At 38.4% G+C, this 13,189-nt stretch overlaps 1 protein-coding gene across 8 annotated transcripts in view; it reads right to left on the reverse strand.

The window, feature by feature from the left end:
• Positions 1-2,211: 2,211 nt before the first annotated feature.
• The window catches only part of KIAA0232, a 64,474-nt gene continuing 53,496 nt past the window's right edge, over positions 2,212-13,189 (reverse strand). For 2 of the 8 annotated variants that reach the window (XM_079306852.1, XM_079306854.1), the window contains 2 exons: positions 7,781-7,862; positions 4,695-5,911 (listed from right to left, as the gene is read on the reverse strand). In XM_079306852.1, the coding sequence (XP_079162978.1) occupies positions 5,568-5,911; positions 7,781-7,862 (426 nt within the window). In that variant the 3' untranslated portion in view covers positions 4,695-5,567. Of the gene's footprint in view, positions 5,912-7,780; positions 7,863-13,189 lie in introns of all 8 variants that reach the window. The other 6 variants (XM_079306849.1, XM_079306848.1, XM_079306851.1 and 3 more) reach the window with 6 other exon arrangements.

Below are 13,189 nucleotides of genomic sequence, written 5' to 3' on the forward strand. Positions count from 1 at the left end.
TATGCCTCCATGGATCTGCAGTGCTTCAAAGAATTTAATATTTTTGTACTGAATACAATTACAGGAAAAATGGTAGAAAAATATTTAAAACCCATGAATGACAATTTATATTTCCTGAAGAAGACTTGTCAAATAGATGAGGCTTCCAGAGTCAAATGATTGAGGGCTAGAACTCCATTGCAAAGTGAGGACAATTAGAAGCCAAATATCAATGAAAAAATTAGAAGTTATGTAAGAAAAAAAGGGAAAAGGGAAAATCCTATTAAAAGGGTATTGGAAAGATAAAGGATGTTTTTTATATTCATTATTGCACAAATAAAGTAACTGCAAAAATGAAAACACCAGTTTCTGTCCCATATCTGTAAGGGATCAGGCTGGCCCATCATAGCAGATAGAGATTAATGAGGCAAATTATTCTTTGGACAATAGAAGAAACCAACACAAAAGCTGTACATTTTTTCAAAGGTAAGTTGGGGATCAGTAAAGTAAAAAACTACACTTCTGTCAGTCATTATATAATTTCTGACACATTTGCCTAATATGTTCCTAAAAATTTCCAGTGATAGAAGTGGCATCCCATTTTTAGGCAGTGCTCATGAATTTGCTTTCAGTACTGCTACTGTTCTGTGCTGTTCTTTGCTTGAGCATTTCCGTAGCTACAAACAGGAAAGCAGAGATGAATCTGAAAATGTACTCATCCATACTTAACAGTATTTTTAACAGGCATGATTGCTTAGAATGGTTTTAAAAGAAATTCAAGTATTTGAAAGTTCTCAGTTCTATGAGACAAGGAAAGTTGCTGCTTCTCCTGTGCCTGTTTGCCTGTAGTGAGTAAAATAAGGCTTGTGCAGAAATGATTGGCAGTTAACCCTTAGCTGGAAAATCCCGAAATCTTTATGTGACAAGCAATTGTAGCACTATTAAACAGCTGTCGCTGTTAACAGAAGGGACCCTGCATCATTACCGAGGGACAGAGACTCAGCACTGCTTTTGCAGCCCCTCATTCTTGAACTAACCGCAAATACAGTAATGACAGACACTTCATTCCAGAGGCATTTGCCCTGCAGGAAGGCTGTCAGGCAGAAGGCAGCGTCCATGGCAGCCTCTCACCTCAGCCTGTCCTCACTGTTAATAGGTAAAGTTGTCACCCATGGATGAAGTAGGGCAGGGACATCAGTGTTTTGTCACTCAGTGGCTTCTCAGCAGTCTGTTGGCCCACTGCCAGCCCTGTCAGCTGCTTTCTTCTGTTCATCCCATTACATCCATTACATACAGCAGAGGTAGACCATAAAATTTATAAGCATTTACATGTAATACCACATTTTGAGAGGAACTTGAATAATGGAACAGAAGTCTTACAGTAGGAAGCTAAAATGTATCGGTAACGATTTCTTTGTCCCAAACCTCTGGAGTCTTTTTGCTATTAGTTTCACAGGTAATAAAAGAAAATTATGTCAGATGCTGTAGGTAAAAAGTAATGACTAATTCCCTGGGGATAATACTTAACTGTATTCGTTCTGGCAGGGAAAGAACAAGTTACCGTGAAGGAATCCTGGCTTTCCGGAAAGTTCACTGCCTTCCCATGTATTTTCACATCAGACACTCCCATGAAGGCCCAGTGTGATGCATTTACAGTCAGTATATTCTACCATTGAGGGATGTGCTTGCTGCCTAGGTATAGAGTGGTAGTTTGTGCATGACAGAAGCATTGTTTACACTGGAAACTAATTCTTTACCATATGTGTATTTAATATTAATTCAGATACAGGAATTGAAAAGCCTGGCTGATGAAATGTAGCTCTTTTGTCAAGTATCTTCTATAAATGTAATGAAAATACACTACTTCTGTATTTGAGAAATAATGGAAAATAATACATGCCTTTAAAAGCTTCAACTACAAAGTATGAACAGCAAGGACCTTACAGAGGAACTCTCCCACTATTTCCAAGTGTGTGTTTCTGTGTTGTTTTCACTGAACTTCTAATTTGACAGAGGCTGGAGTCTTTCTGCACAGAATCCCAGGTCACTCTGGCTGCAGACTTACAGCACATCCCACATCCTAAAAATAGTTTAAAAAATTTCAGCAGTGAAAAAGACTCCCAAATTAGGTACATAATGCTATTTCTCCAGAATATTTAATGCTTAACTGCATGTTGTATCTAAGTTATACACGTCAGCCGAAGAAAATGAAGAGACACACACACCATCCAATTGTCCTTTTATATTTTATTCGGTGTTAAGTAACTCCACAAGAAAACAAAATCAGTTACTCTGGTGTACGTGAAATCAGAACAATACAACCACTTGAAGCAAAAAGTAGAAACAAATTTCAGCCCAGGAATGGAAAACTGATACTTCAATGCTATGGATATGCAATGCGCTTCATCCCAGTGCGGTTCAGCGTATGCCAACCTTTAATGCTCTTGTTGTTTTGTTGTTATTGTTGTTGGTGTGTGTTTCTATCCATATAGAAAAAACTAAAAACCACACTTCAACTCTCACTGAAAGCCTTAGAGCTTTAGCCATTAAACTATGAAAACAAGTAAAGACAATTTGTTATTGCCCAAGCTCAATATAGGATTTTATTTTCCCCAAAGGTGCTGGAATCATTACATGCCACAGTGTAACTATGAGCAACACCTTTGTTAGTTTTGAGCCCTTTCTTACCAACGAAGAAGCTCTAGCCAGAATTAACTGAGCTGAAGTTTGTGTTTGAAATATGTCCACTTAGTCATTTCCTGTTCTCAGATGAAGTTCTATTCAATTCTTCATTGTAGTGATTTGAAGAATTTGTGTGTAAAGTTCTTTTTTCCTTTCATGTTACAGTTAACTAGTTTCAGTGCAGGTGCTAAACAACCTCTCAAGGAAGCTCCAGAAGAAAGTAAAATACATAAAAATCTATTCAAAGTCTGCAAATAAATTAAGAAAAGAAACTGTAAAGTGTCAAAAGATTTGCTGTATGAATACAAACCCTAAAACACAGTCTAAGAGGAGGACTTAAAGAAAGTCCTTGGATAAGGGCAACCAAGCCAGTTTTAGTAAGGGTCTCACCAAAAGCGTTGCATGAAGACTGGCATGGTTTCCCAACCACGTGTTTAAATTCTTACACTGTCAATTGAATAAAGGCAACAAAACCCAGTTCCTCAGAAAGCATTTCTAGCGCAGAACATATTTCAAAGGCAGTTCAGCTCACATTTCAAACAGCTGTTTTGTGTGAGGTTTATTGCCTGTCAAAAATAATGGTGAAGCTTTTCAAGTCAGTATTGGACTTTCTGCACTTCCTGGTGTTACAGACATGCTGCGATCGTGTAGACTAGTTAGTTGTTGTCATTTTTTAAACTAGGAGTTGGTAAAAACTTAGAATGTTTAGTTTTGCAAATATTGCTCCTCCTGGCTTATATGTTTTGCATAATGTGTTACAAGCAGAAGGAGTTGATAGTCTTGTACAGATGCAACTTGACAATGTATTGACTTTCTAAGTTAACAAAAGAAAATTTAAAAGCAAGTCACATAAAGCAACAATCACTACTGCAATCACACATGTATGTTTTAAGTCATCACCTTCCCTACCCCCACCCACCACACACATAACTTGCCCCACACATTCTCTCAGAAACACAAAATGAACTACGAGATTTACTAAATTACAGCCACAACAGCAGCTAACTGCAGCAGCCACAGGATTTCTTTCAAGTGAAGCACTGACCCTTTGCATTTAAAACATTGAGCATTTTAGAGAGTTTCAGTCATTCAGGCTCAAGTTCAGTTACAGGATGCTTTTGCGGGTTACATGAATGCCTTCATCTGCAACAAGACAACATTCTCATTACTCATTAACAAAATTCACAACAATCCACACATCACCCCAGTGGTTTATTATTTTTGGTGTTATTTTTTGAACTTCTGCCCCACATCGGCAAATTGCTAAAAAGGACAAAAAAAAAGAAAAAAAGGAAAAAAAACCCCCACATTGCCTCCATACCTACAAAAAATCCTTGGCTTCTCCAGTTAGCAAAAATACAAACCATGGTATCCTCAGTGTTGGTTTGTGGGAGGGGGGAATCATAGGATAGAAAACACAGTTTCTGTAAGTCTCTAAAGCACAACCCTGTTGTTCCTACTTCAAAGTTATGAGATTTACTGAATGAAGACTGGACAAGTCATTCATGCTTTTCTCCTGCATTCAGAAAGGCACTGATAGATTACAGTGTTAAGTATTTATCTCCCAGTTCTTAAAGAACAAAGCCTAATGTGCAGAAAGCTGAAGTCTCTGAATAGCAGAAGTAGTTGTAGACACTGCGATGCTAAGAAGATCATAATAGTGGTAGGGCTACAGTTATGAAAGAAAATAACTGCAATTAAGATGCAAAAAAGCGGTGGTACTACTAAGACAAGCACATGCACATCCATTCTTGATTTGACAACACAATCTAGTCTAGTTCAAATAGCCAAGAATTTAACAGTATTTTTTGGGAAAACTTCAACAGGACAGCTGTGTCCTCATCTATAAAATAAGCAAGAAGAGAAAGATAAATACACATCTGAATCCATTAACTGAAGAGGAAACTCAAGTTGTTGTTTTAGAGCTACAGACCCTCAAGAAAGATAGTTTTCCATCTCATGTTACTTTTCAATCATCTGTTCTACTCTGCAGTTTTTACAGTTGAGTTCGAGAAAAAAGCTCCTCCTCACACGGATCAGCCCACTCGCTTCCACCTTCTGAAGCTGTGTCTTCAGAGCTGGAGCTATCACTGGAGTAGATCTTCTTCCTGAAGCCATTTGGTTTTGCCTCAGCATTTATATCATCTGCACATCTTGCTTCATAAACAGAAGAAACCTAAGGATTTAAACTGACAGTGTTGATGGGGAACAATAAAGAACATGCTTGCTTTTCTCTGGGCTGGGAGGTTATATGGTTTTGTAGTTGTCCAAGAGAGATGCCATGATTACAGGGCAAGTCCTCCTCTTTCCTGACTTAGTCCACTATGTAGAAAGGACTACAGAACAGCAGGGAAAAAAAGGTGGGGCTTTTATTATTTTTTCCTATTGCTTAATTTTAAGATTTGCACAAAAAAGCAAGAGAATCAAAGTTGAACTCGGGATGTACCTTTATCACAGTTCACATTAGAAAAATTACTGTAAAAGTTATTTCCAAATCTTGGTGGTAACTATTACATAGTAAGAAAACACAGCACAGATCTGACTAAACTTCAAGCAAATGTACTTTACATGTATTTTCATCTGAATGAGTAAAGCTATATAACAAGCATGTCAAAATGTTAAACGAAGTGCTATAATCACTATGAAGTTCAAAGATATATCAGTAAATACATCTGTACATGAATTTTTTTCCCTAGAGAAAAAAAAACAGGGTTTTTTTGCTTATAATGAGGACAGTATTCAGCATATATTATCTTTATGCCTTTAGTTACTGGGTTTTTTTGCCCTCATAGTGCACTTCAGCTCACTCTACACTCACTGAAATTAGAAGTTGAAGGAAAAGAAGACTCATGTTTAACACTCATGACAAGCAAATGGCAAGCGTTCCCAAAGGAAACTGGCTTTGCTTATCTACTAGAAGTACAGCTGTTTGTACAAAGGGTTGCACTCCCCAAAGTACAACACCCTGAGGAACTTTCAGAAGGATGCTCAAGATGCAGGCAGGTGAAAAAACAAAGTAAGAGAAGAGAAGCTTTTGAAGGTTTTTGCAGGAATTTCATTTGAGGGTAGACTGAATTGTGATGAAAGATGCAGTAGCCCACCCTTATAAAATGAGTAAAAAACTTCCTCCCCAAAGCCATTGACAAACTTACCATATTAAAATCTAAAAGATGTTCATCATCATTGGATACTTCCTTTACATCTGCAAGTTCTCCTACACCATTTTCTCCCTTGGCATTTGTATAGCACTCTTATATTGTTTTTGTGGGGGTGTTTCAGATGCAAAGAAAAAAAAAAAACAGAATTGAGGAACACTGTTATTTACATTTACCATAAATTAAAGCATCTAGAGAAGTATTCTTGGAATTCACACTCAATGCCATGTAAACTCTTGTGGGTAAAAGCTTGTGGGGCTTTTTATGGTCTGACACCCACAGAGAAACCAGCATAATACCTCACGGAAGCCTCATCAAATCCTACCTGGATAACTAATAATACAAGAAGAGGATACTTAATTAATGAAAACACCTAAAATACCAAACAACAAGAATAACCTTTTTATGATAGATGGTTCAGTAAATTTTTCAATTCTGATATTGCATTGTGTTCCACAACACTCCTATTTCTATACCACACAGTATAGATTGAAACAGCAGCCTTATCCTCACCGAAACTCAAAACCCCAGCTGATGTGAATGGCTGTGATTCCTACTTACCAGAGTAAACGTACATATATAATATCAACATCTCTCATGTAGATAGACACATATGGATCACATGCATCAACACTCACATATGAAAAGTACCCATACTGAAAACTGGATACAGAAAAAGCTTTGTGGAAGAGTAACATCGGCTGTGAGGATAGCGTCCCGGTCTTGTTTACAATCGGAGCCGCACAGAGACACGCTGGCTCTGCTGCTCCTGGAGACAGCCCGGCCCTGCAGCGGCAGCTCCCGGGCAGCGCTGCCGCAGGGACGGGTGCTCGCCGCCAGGGGACAGCAGCGGCACCGGCACCGGGCACGGCACCGGCACCGGGCACGGCACTGCGGCTTCGCAGGGGGACCCCAAATTCCCCCCTCGGGAAGACTGACGGCTCTGAGCGCCAATCTGCTCTTGCACTGTGCACAGCTCTATAGCTGGGAGTGAAATAAAAGTTAACATGTTCTTGAAAGTCACCCAACTGTCCTAAACACCAAAGTAAGGCTGTTTTGGAACCAAGAACACAGTTTAGCTGGTTACACTTAAAAAATAATAACTGGCTAATCTTCTTTCAGATTATTGAGGAACCAGGTCTCTGATAAAAACTTTCTCACCCTGAGCATGTAACAAGAGAAAGCACCAGAGATCCTGTCAATTCAGGATACAGCATGGTCTTGTTTGGCTTCTTGCCTTGTCCCCAGAAAGGTGAATTGGTATACAGGCAAAAAAAAAAAAACCATGCTGCCTGGATTCTTGCCAATCCACTGAAAACCTGGGTTTGAGTCAATGGTCAGATGCTATAGATTCCTGGGAGTGCTGGAAGCACACCTGCTTCTGGTCACGAGCAGCCTGCCTACTAAGGCTGGACTTGCTCTCTGTGCAGGACAGAAAAATTTCCAGACTGTCAGTGTGAAAGGAGGGGCCAAGTGGCAAATCCCTCTCCTTCCCAGTCTCAGAGAGATTCCGCACATTCACTGCATAACTGGCATGTTATTTATGCACACCCATAAAAGGTAATCATCATGTTTTCACATTCTTTTAAACTTACCTACCTAATAAGTATTTTTCAGGATGAAACATTAAAAAATGTAATAAAGTGTTTTCATAAAAATAGATTTTCTGTTTATTTAATTGCAGGCTTTGGAATTAAGTAAATTTGTGTAAATGTTAAGATTACTTTTAAACCACTTTGTTTTAAAACCAATTTAGAAACATGTTAGAGGTCTACTGCAAGTGTAACTGAAGCATCCCAGTTCTCTCAGATGAGAGAATTTTTTATGGAAGCTTACTGGTGTGGGTTTTTAAAATACAGACAGTAAATCCATTTCATCTGCAGCAACTCCAATCCATAATAAGGAGCATTTCATTCTAACATGGGTGCAACAGCAAGTTAGTTCTAGCAGGCAGAGGTGCTTACCTTCACACTGTGATGCAGGAAAAAGGGGAGAATAGAGCGCCTTTTCCCACCAGCACTGCTTTTCCTGGCTGCCACTCATTCTCTGCAGATTAGTATTCAATACAGGAAAGTGTTTAGACAATAATCACACTTCATTCTCCCATAAATAATATACTTACATGTAAAGGAGGAAATTTTGGTATTACAATGAATTTTCCTAAGTCTTACAGGTCACACTGCACAATTTGTAGCACTAATTGGAAATGACTGTCAAACTACAGTGGAACATCCATTCTCTGAACTCCTACAGCCAATATAAACTCAATGCTGGGGCTTAGACTTTGCCCATACAGAGTTATAAAAATCCAGAAAAAAGAATTTAATTCCAGCCCTACACTTTATAATCTAGAGAGAGGTAACCGAGAGATGGAAGTACAGTGAAATGTTAGCCAACATAACAAACAGTTCAGTGTTAAACAAAACAGAGAAGACAGCGAACAAAAAGTAACAAAATTTCATGTTTAAAGTTTGGGAGGATGAATTAGCAGTACCATGACCTAATGGAAAAACACAGAATTAGAGAATTATGTGTCAACATTAGGACAAAGAGGTTATGAGGATGATCAATGATTCATCTTTATGCTAGAAGTAATCCATTCGCTAAGACTGCCAAAATACTCTCCCTTTCCCCATGTTTTAATACTGGTTTAATTTAAACAGAAGCCTTTCCTGATATTGATGGACATGGCTAAAATAACAATGGCTTGTCACAACAGACATGACCCCAGTTTCATGGCTGCACCTGAGGTAACCCCATTAGCCTTCAAAAGATTATGCCTTGTAATATCCTCTATAGATATTAAAATTACTCAAAAAACAAATGACAGTGCAAATGCCTACAACAAACATTAACAAATGAGTTTCAGCACTGACTTTCTTGCCAGCTTTCTCCTCAGTCAACTAGAGAATGTTTAAACATGGAAGATTAATGAGCATCCTTTTGTTCCTCCCTAACCTACTGTAGAACTACACACCCATAGAACTTAAACTTACAAACACTTACTCCTTAATAAAGAGAAGCCCCTCTCAAACCAAAGGAGTGACTCAAGAGTGCTGTATTTAGAAACATGTCCTAGATTCAACTTATTTGAACTTATCCATGCAGGTTTCCTGTCATAAGACCCAGGAGTCTTTTTGGAACCACCTTTCAAAAGTTCAAACCCTTAATTCCAGAAAAGGGAGTTCTTAGGAACTTAAACCATCAGTTGGTGTCTTTTTTAACATTAAAAAAAAAAAAAAAAAACCAAAAAGAAGCAGCAGCCCAAGGGTATAAGCAGGACATAGTAAAAAAACATGTGCATTTACAAATACATTCAATCATGGAAGCCTCACTCTGTGCTGATTATAGATGGAGGCATCTAAACTCCACAGGCACAATGTGTTATTAACTTCAAAGTCTTTCCCACTGCTGCTGTCAAACCTGCACATGGGATAAGCTGGATGAACCCCAGCAGGTACAGGCAAAGGCAGCTTGAGTCTGGCAGGGCACAACAAGCTGCAGCAGCCTCACTTCTCAGGCTGAGGCACTGGCAGAGCTCAGCACCTGCTCTGGGAGGGCTCCCTGACTGAACTGGCACTGGTGCTTCAGCCCCCCTGTGCTCCCAGCACAGCCCCCACACTAGAGCTGGAGCAGGTCACAGACAGCTCCCAGCTCAGTGCTGAATTTTTGTTTGGGAGGGAATAGAAGACATTTTTAATGTCTGTTTTATACATTTGCAGAAGATAAGTTTTTTCTTACAGTTGCTTAAGTGTTTTCTAGAAATACACACATTGTGATATTTTTTGTTAATGAGACACTCTCAATCAATAAATACAAAATACCTATTCCAGAACAGCACCATGAGTCTACCTTCCTCTGTTGGCAAACTTTCCCTTTTAAAAGAGGATTTTCAATTTATGTCTTCTCTCTCACACATACTCATATAAAATTCCAGAGTTCTATGAAAAGTTGTATTAAATTTTCTGGCTAACCATCTAAACAGTTATTATTGAGAATTGTTCTGATATTAAATATTGTGACTGGAAGTCTCTCCTCTCTGAAACTTATTATTTAATTTGCTTTATTCTTAAATTGAACTCAGACAGCAGGGCAAAAACAGCTGCAATGCTGTTTCACTCCCAGTTTTGTTGCAGGTCTGAGAGAAGATTGATGGTTACCTTTCTGGTTTTACAGCTAGGCATAGAGTAACTGAGGCTTCTCTCAGACCATTAGATACTAATTTGGAAACACCATCAGTGACTGCTTCAGAACACTTGCTGACAAGGATCACGGCTGACAAGTGTGACAAGAGGCTTGAGAATGTGAACAGAATAAGCACTAAAGCCTCAGTATGGTCTTAATGAATATAATCAGAACTGTTACAACTGACAGAAAAAAATCATATTAATCTGTAAGCATGTATTTCTTTGAACCTGCTCTGCAACTCCTTACTATCAGGAAGAATATAACACATGAATAATTCAGAAGTCAAAGCAGCAATGAACCCATTGAGTCCCATTCCAAAAGACCAGGTCCTAATTTTTGTTCATCAGCCATCCAATGAAGATGCACTTGGCTCAAGAAGCCAGTCACAAATTAACAAAGGGAGCTGAGTCTAGACTTTATATTCTTAAAACCTATTTGTCAGTAACCTCATTGAATTTCACTGAAAATATATGTGCAAGGGACTCTATGAGATAATCTAGCCTCTACTCTTGCATGAAGCTGGAATCAACTACAATTCATATGTTCAGTCTCATCAAGGCAGAATTTCACTGCTTCCCTAAAAAATAACTGAGCCTTATATTATCCTCCTTGTCTGGTTAAAATTCTTATTCTTCAATTTCCCTCAGTGTGATTTAAGGTCATCACATCCAGTTCCTTTGTGTTTACAGGAGCCTACAGGGAACAGAGCTTTATTCCCCTTATCTCCTCTAACTGTGAACAAGGCTTCTGCAAAACCACTGCCTCTGCTCTAAGTCTCTATCATTTGAGAAAAAAACCTCTCAGTTCCTTCACTCTGTTTTTGTAAGTAGTGACTTTTGTGTTTTCTCCTCAAGACATCTTTCCTGATATACAAGGAGCTCGGTACTCCAGCAGAGCAACTCCACTCTTAGAGGAGAGTATTCCTTCATGGATCTCAATGTTGCAGTCTTTTGCAGTGTATCATTCCTGATTTACATTCAACTATTATCTATTTGAAGATGCTTTTCTGTTTCCCATCACTTCCTCACCTGCCACTCCTACCACAGTGCTTGTAAAGAGGGTTATTATTTTCTGCAGAAATTTTATTTGCCCCTGCAGGATTCTGTTTCATGTTTCAAATGCTGCTCAGATTTAACAGCGTTTTGATTCTAATCCTGTCTTCCAGTGTAACTGCAGACCTTCCCAGTTTGTTTTTATCAGGGATTTTTATAAACAAGCCACACACTAGAAAAAATAATCATCTCTGTTGTCCTCCAGTAAGCCACTGACTGTTACTTTGAGAGTGCAATCTTTCTCCTAAACTAATACTTAGAAACTTCGTTACTCACATGTTTGGGCCATTTACAGTTTGAGTAGAGTTTAGGCAATTTAAGAGGGTCATTGGTTCAATTTTTCCTGAGTTCCATTTTCCTCTTTAAAATAAAAATTTGCTTTTTATATATTTTCTATCTTCCATGTGTTTTCAAATAAGTATTCTAGTAGGCTTTTCTCAAAGTAGTTGCTGCTCTTCATGATACTCAGGTGAGTACTGCTGTGACTAACTGAAAGTGTAATATCTGTATTTTCATTAACAATGACAATAGATGCACTAATCAATACCTTGGATATTATATTTTCATAGCTTTCCAAGCTTGTTAGTTCTGTTTATCAAATACCTTTCTGTCATGTTTCTGATTTACTGCTAGAACATTTAGGTGTATCAAATCTTTTTTATTTGCTTTCTTTAAACCTCGGGGGTTTTCCCTCATGATTTTTAAACTGTTATTGTGAAGTCTTTCTTTTTAAAGTCCTTTCATACAAGCCCTTCAATATCTCTGCAAATAACGTTTTCTTAATTAGAAGGTCAGAGCTTAAAAGTCTTTGTAGATGTTTTCATCACTGGCCATGATCAGCACTTACCCAGGATTATCTGGACCAGTCCTGTCTTAGGTAGTCCCCAAATTACTCACTATTTAGTCAGTCCTTTGTTTTGTACATGGATGATTATACATTTTCTTTTCCCACTTGATTTCCCTGATTGTAAGGCACACAGCAGACACCTCTGAATTTTGTCTCACTCTTATCATTACCTGGATTTATGACAGCTTACCTTCTACACTGCTGACCTCAGAACCAATGTTTATAAAGCATTCCTCCTCCCTTCCTCTCTTGACAGCCCTTTCTAAAGGGATTATGCACTTCCACTGCACCACTCCAGTCCAGTACAGAACCTCACCAAATCTCAAGGCCAATTCAGTCATGAGACAGACAAACACAGGTTTTGTCAGTAAAATTTCCTCATCCCCAAAACCAGTGTCTTAAGTATGTTCAGGCCTTAAAACCCTGCAGGTCCTTTTATCTGTCTCAAGGATCCAACAGTATGAGGATTCTTTGAGCACACCTGCTGGATTGGAGCCCATATAAAATTTGCTGACAGGAGATGCAGTGTTGGTATATTCACAGGCCATTAACTGGTCCAGGTTGTGTACTTACCCATGACTCCACAGCTAAACAGTAGGAGCATTTACTCAGAAGGAAAAGAACTGGACTATGGGGGTGCAAGGGAGCTGTGCTTGTGTGGGTTTATGTAGTTGTTTGGGTAGCATGTGATGGTGGTTTTTTGTAGAGGTTGTTTGGTTTGGGCATTTTTTTTTTAATTGTTTTATTTGTTTCATTTTGTTATTTGTTTCATTTTAATTTGTTTTTTTTTAATCTTATGGCTAGATACATAAGTATCATTCATGCCTGAAAAAATTCTGCAGGAGCTATTTGCAAATTCCTGCTGCAAAATACACTGTAATTCTGAAAGAAATGCTCTAATATAGAAGGTAAGAGGGAGGAAACTGAACCAGATTCTCCTACAGTCTTGTTTATAAATAGGAGGTATTCAGAGATGTGTGTTTCCACAGCACAAATATAACTCAAGTTTAAATGATGCAAAAACAGAATGTGTTACTATTACACTGTGGTTTATATTAGTATTTTCATGTCCATTGTTTATGCAAAAATATTGGAGGTACCTCAGAACATAACTCAAACTTTACATTAGATGACTGAGTTAAACAATGACTTTAATTTCTGTTCAAAGTCAAGCACAGAAACACAGAAAGTTTCATTTAAAGAAAAAATCTTTACAGATACTGATCTACACTAATCAGTCCAGCCCATAGTGCCTGCTTTTCCCCATGTAAGTATGTGTGGGGTGT

This window comes from Erithacus rubecula, assembly GCF_903797595.1.
Source record: "Erithacus rubecula genome assembly, chromosome: 5".
Classification (NCBI taxonomy): domain Eukaryota; kingdom Metazoa; phylum Chordata; class Aves; order Passeriformes; family Muscicapidae; genus Erithacus; species Erithacus rubecula.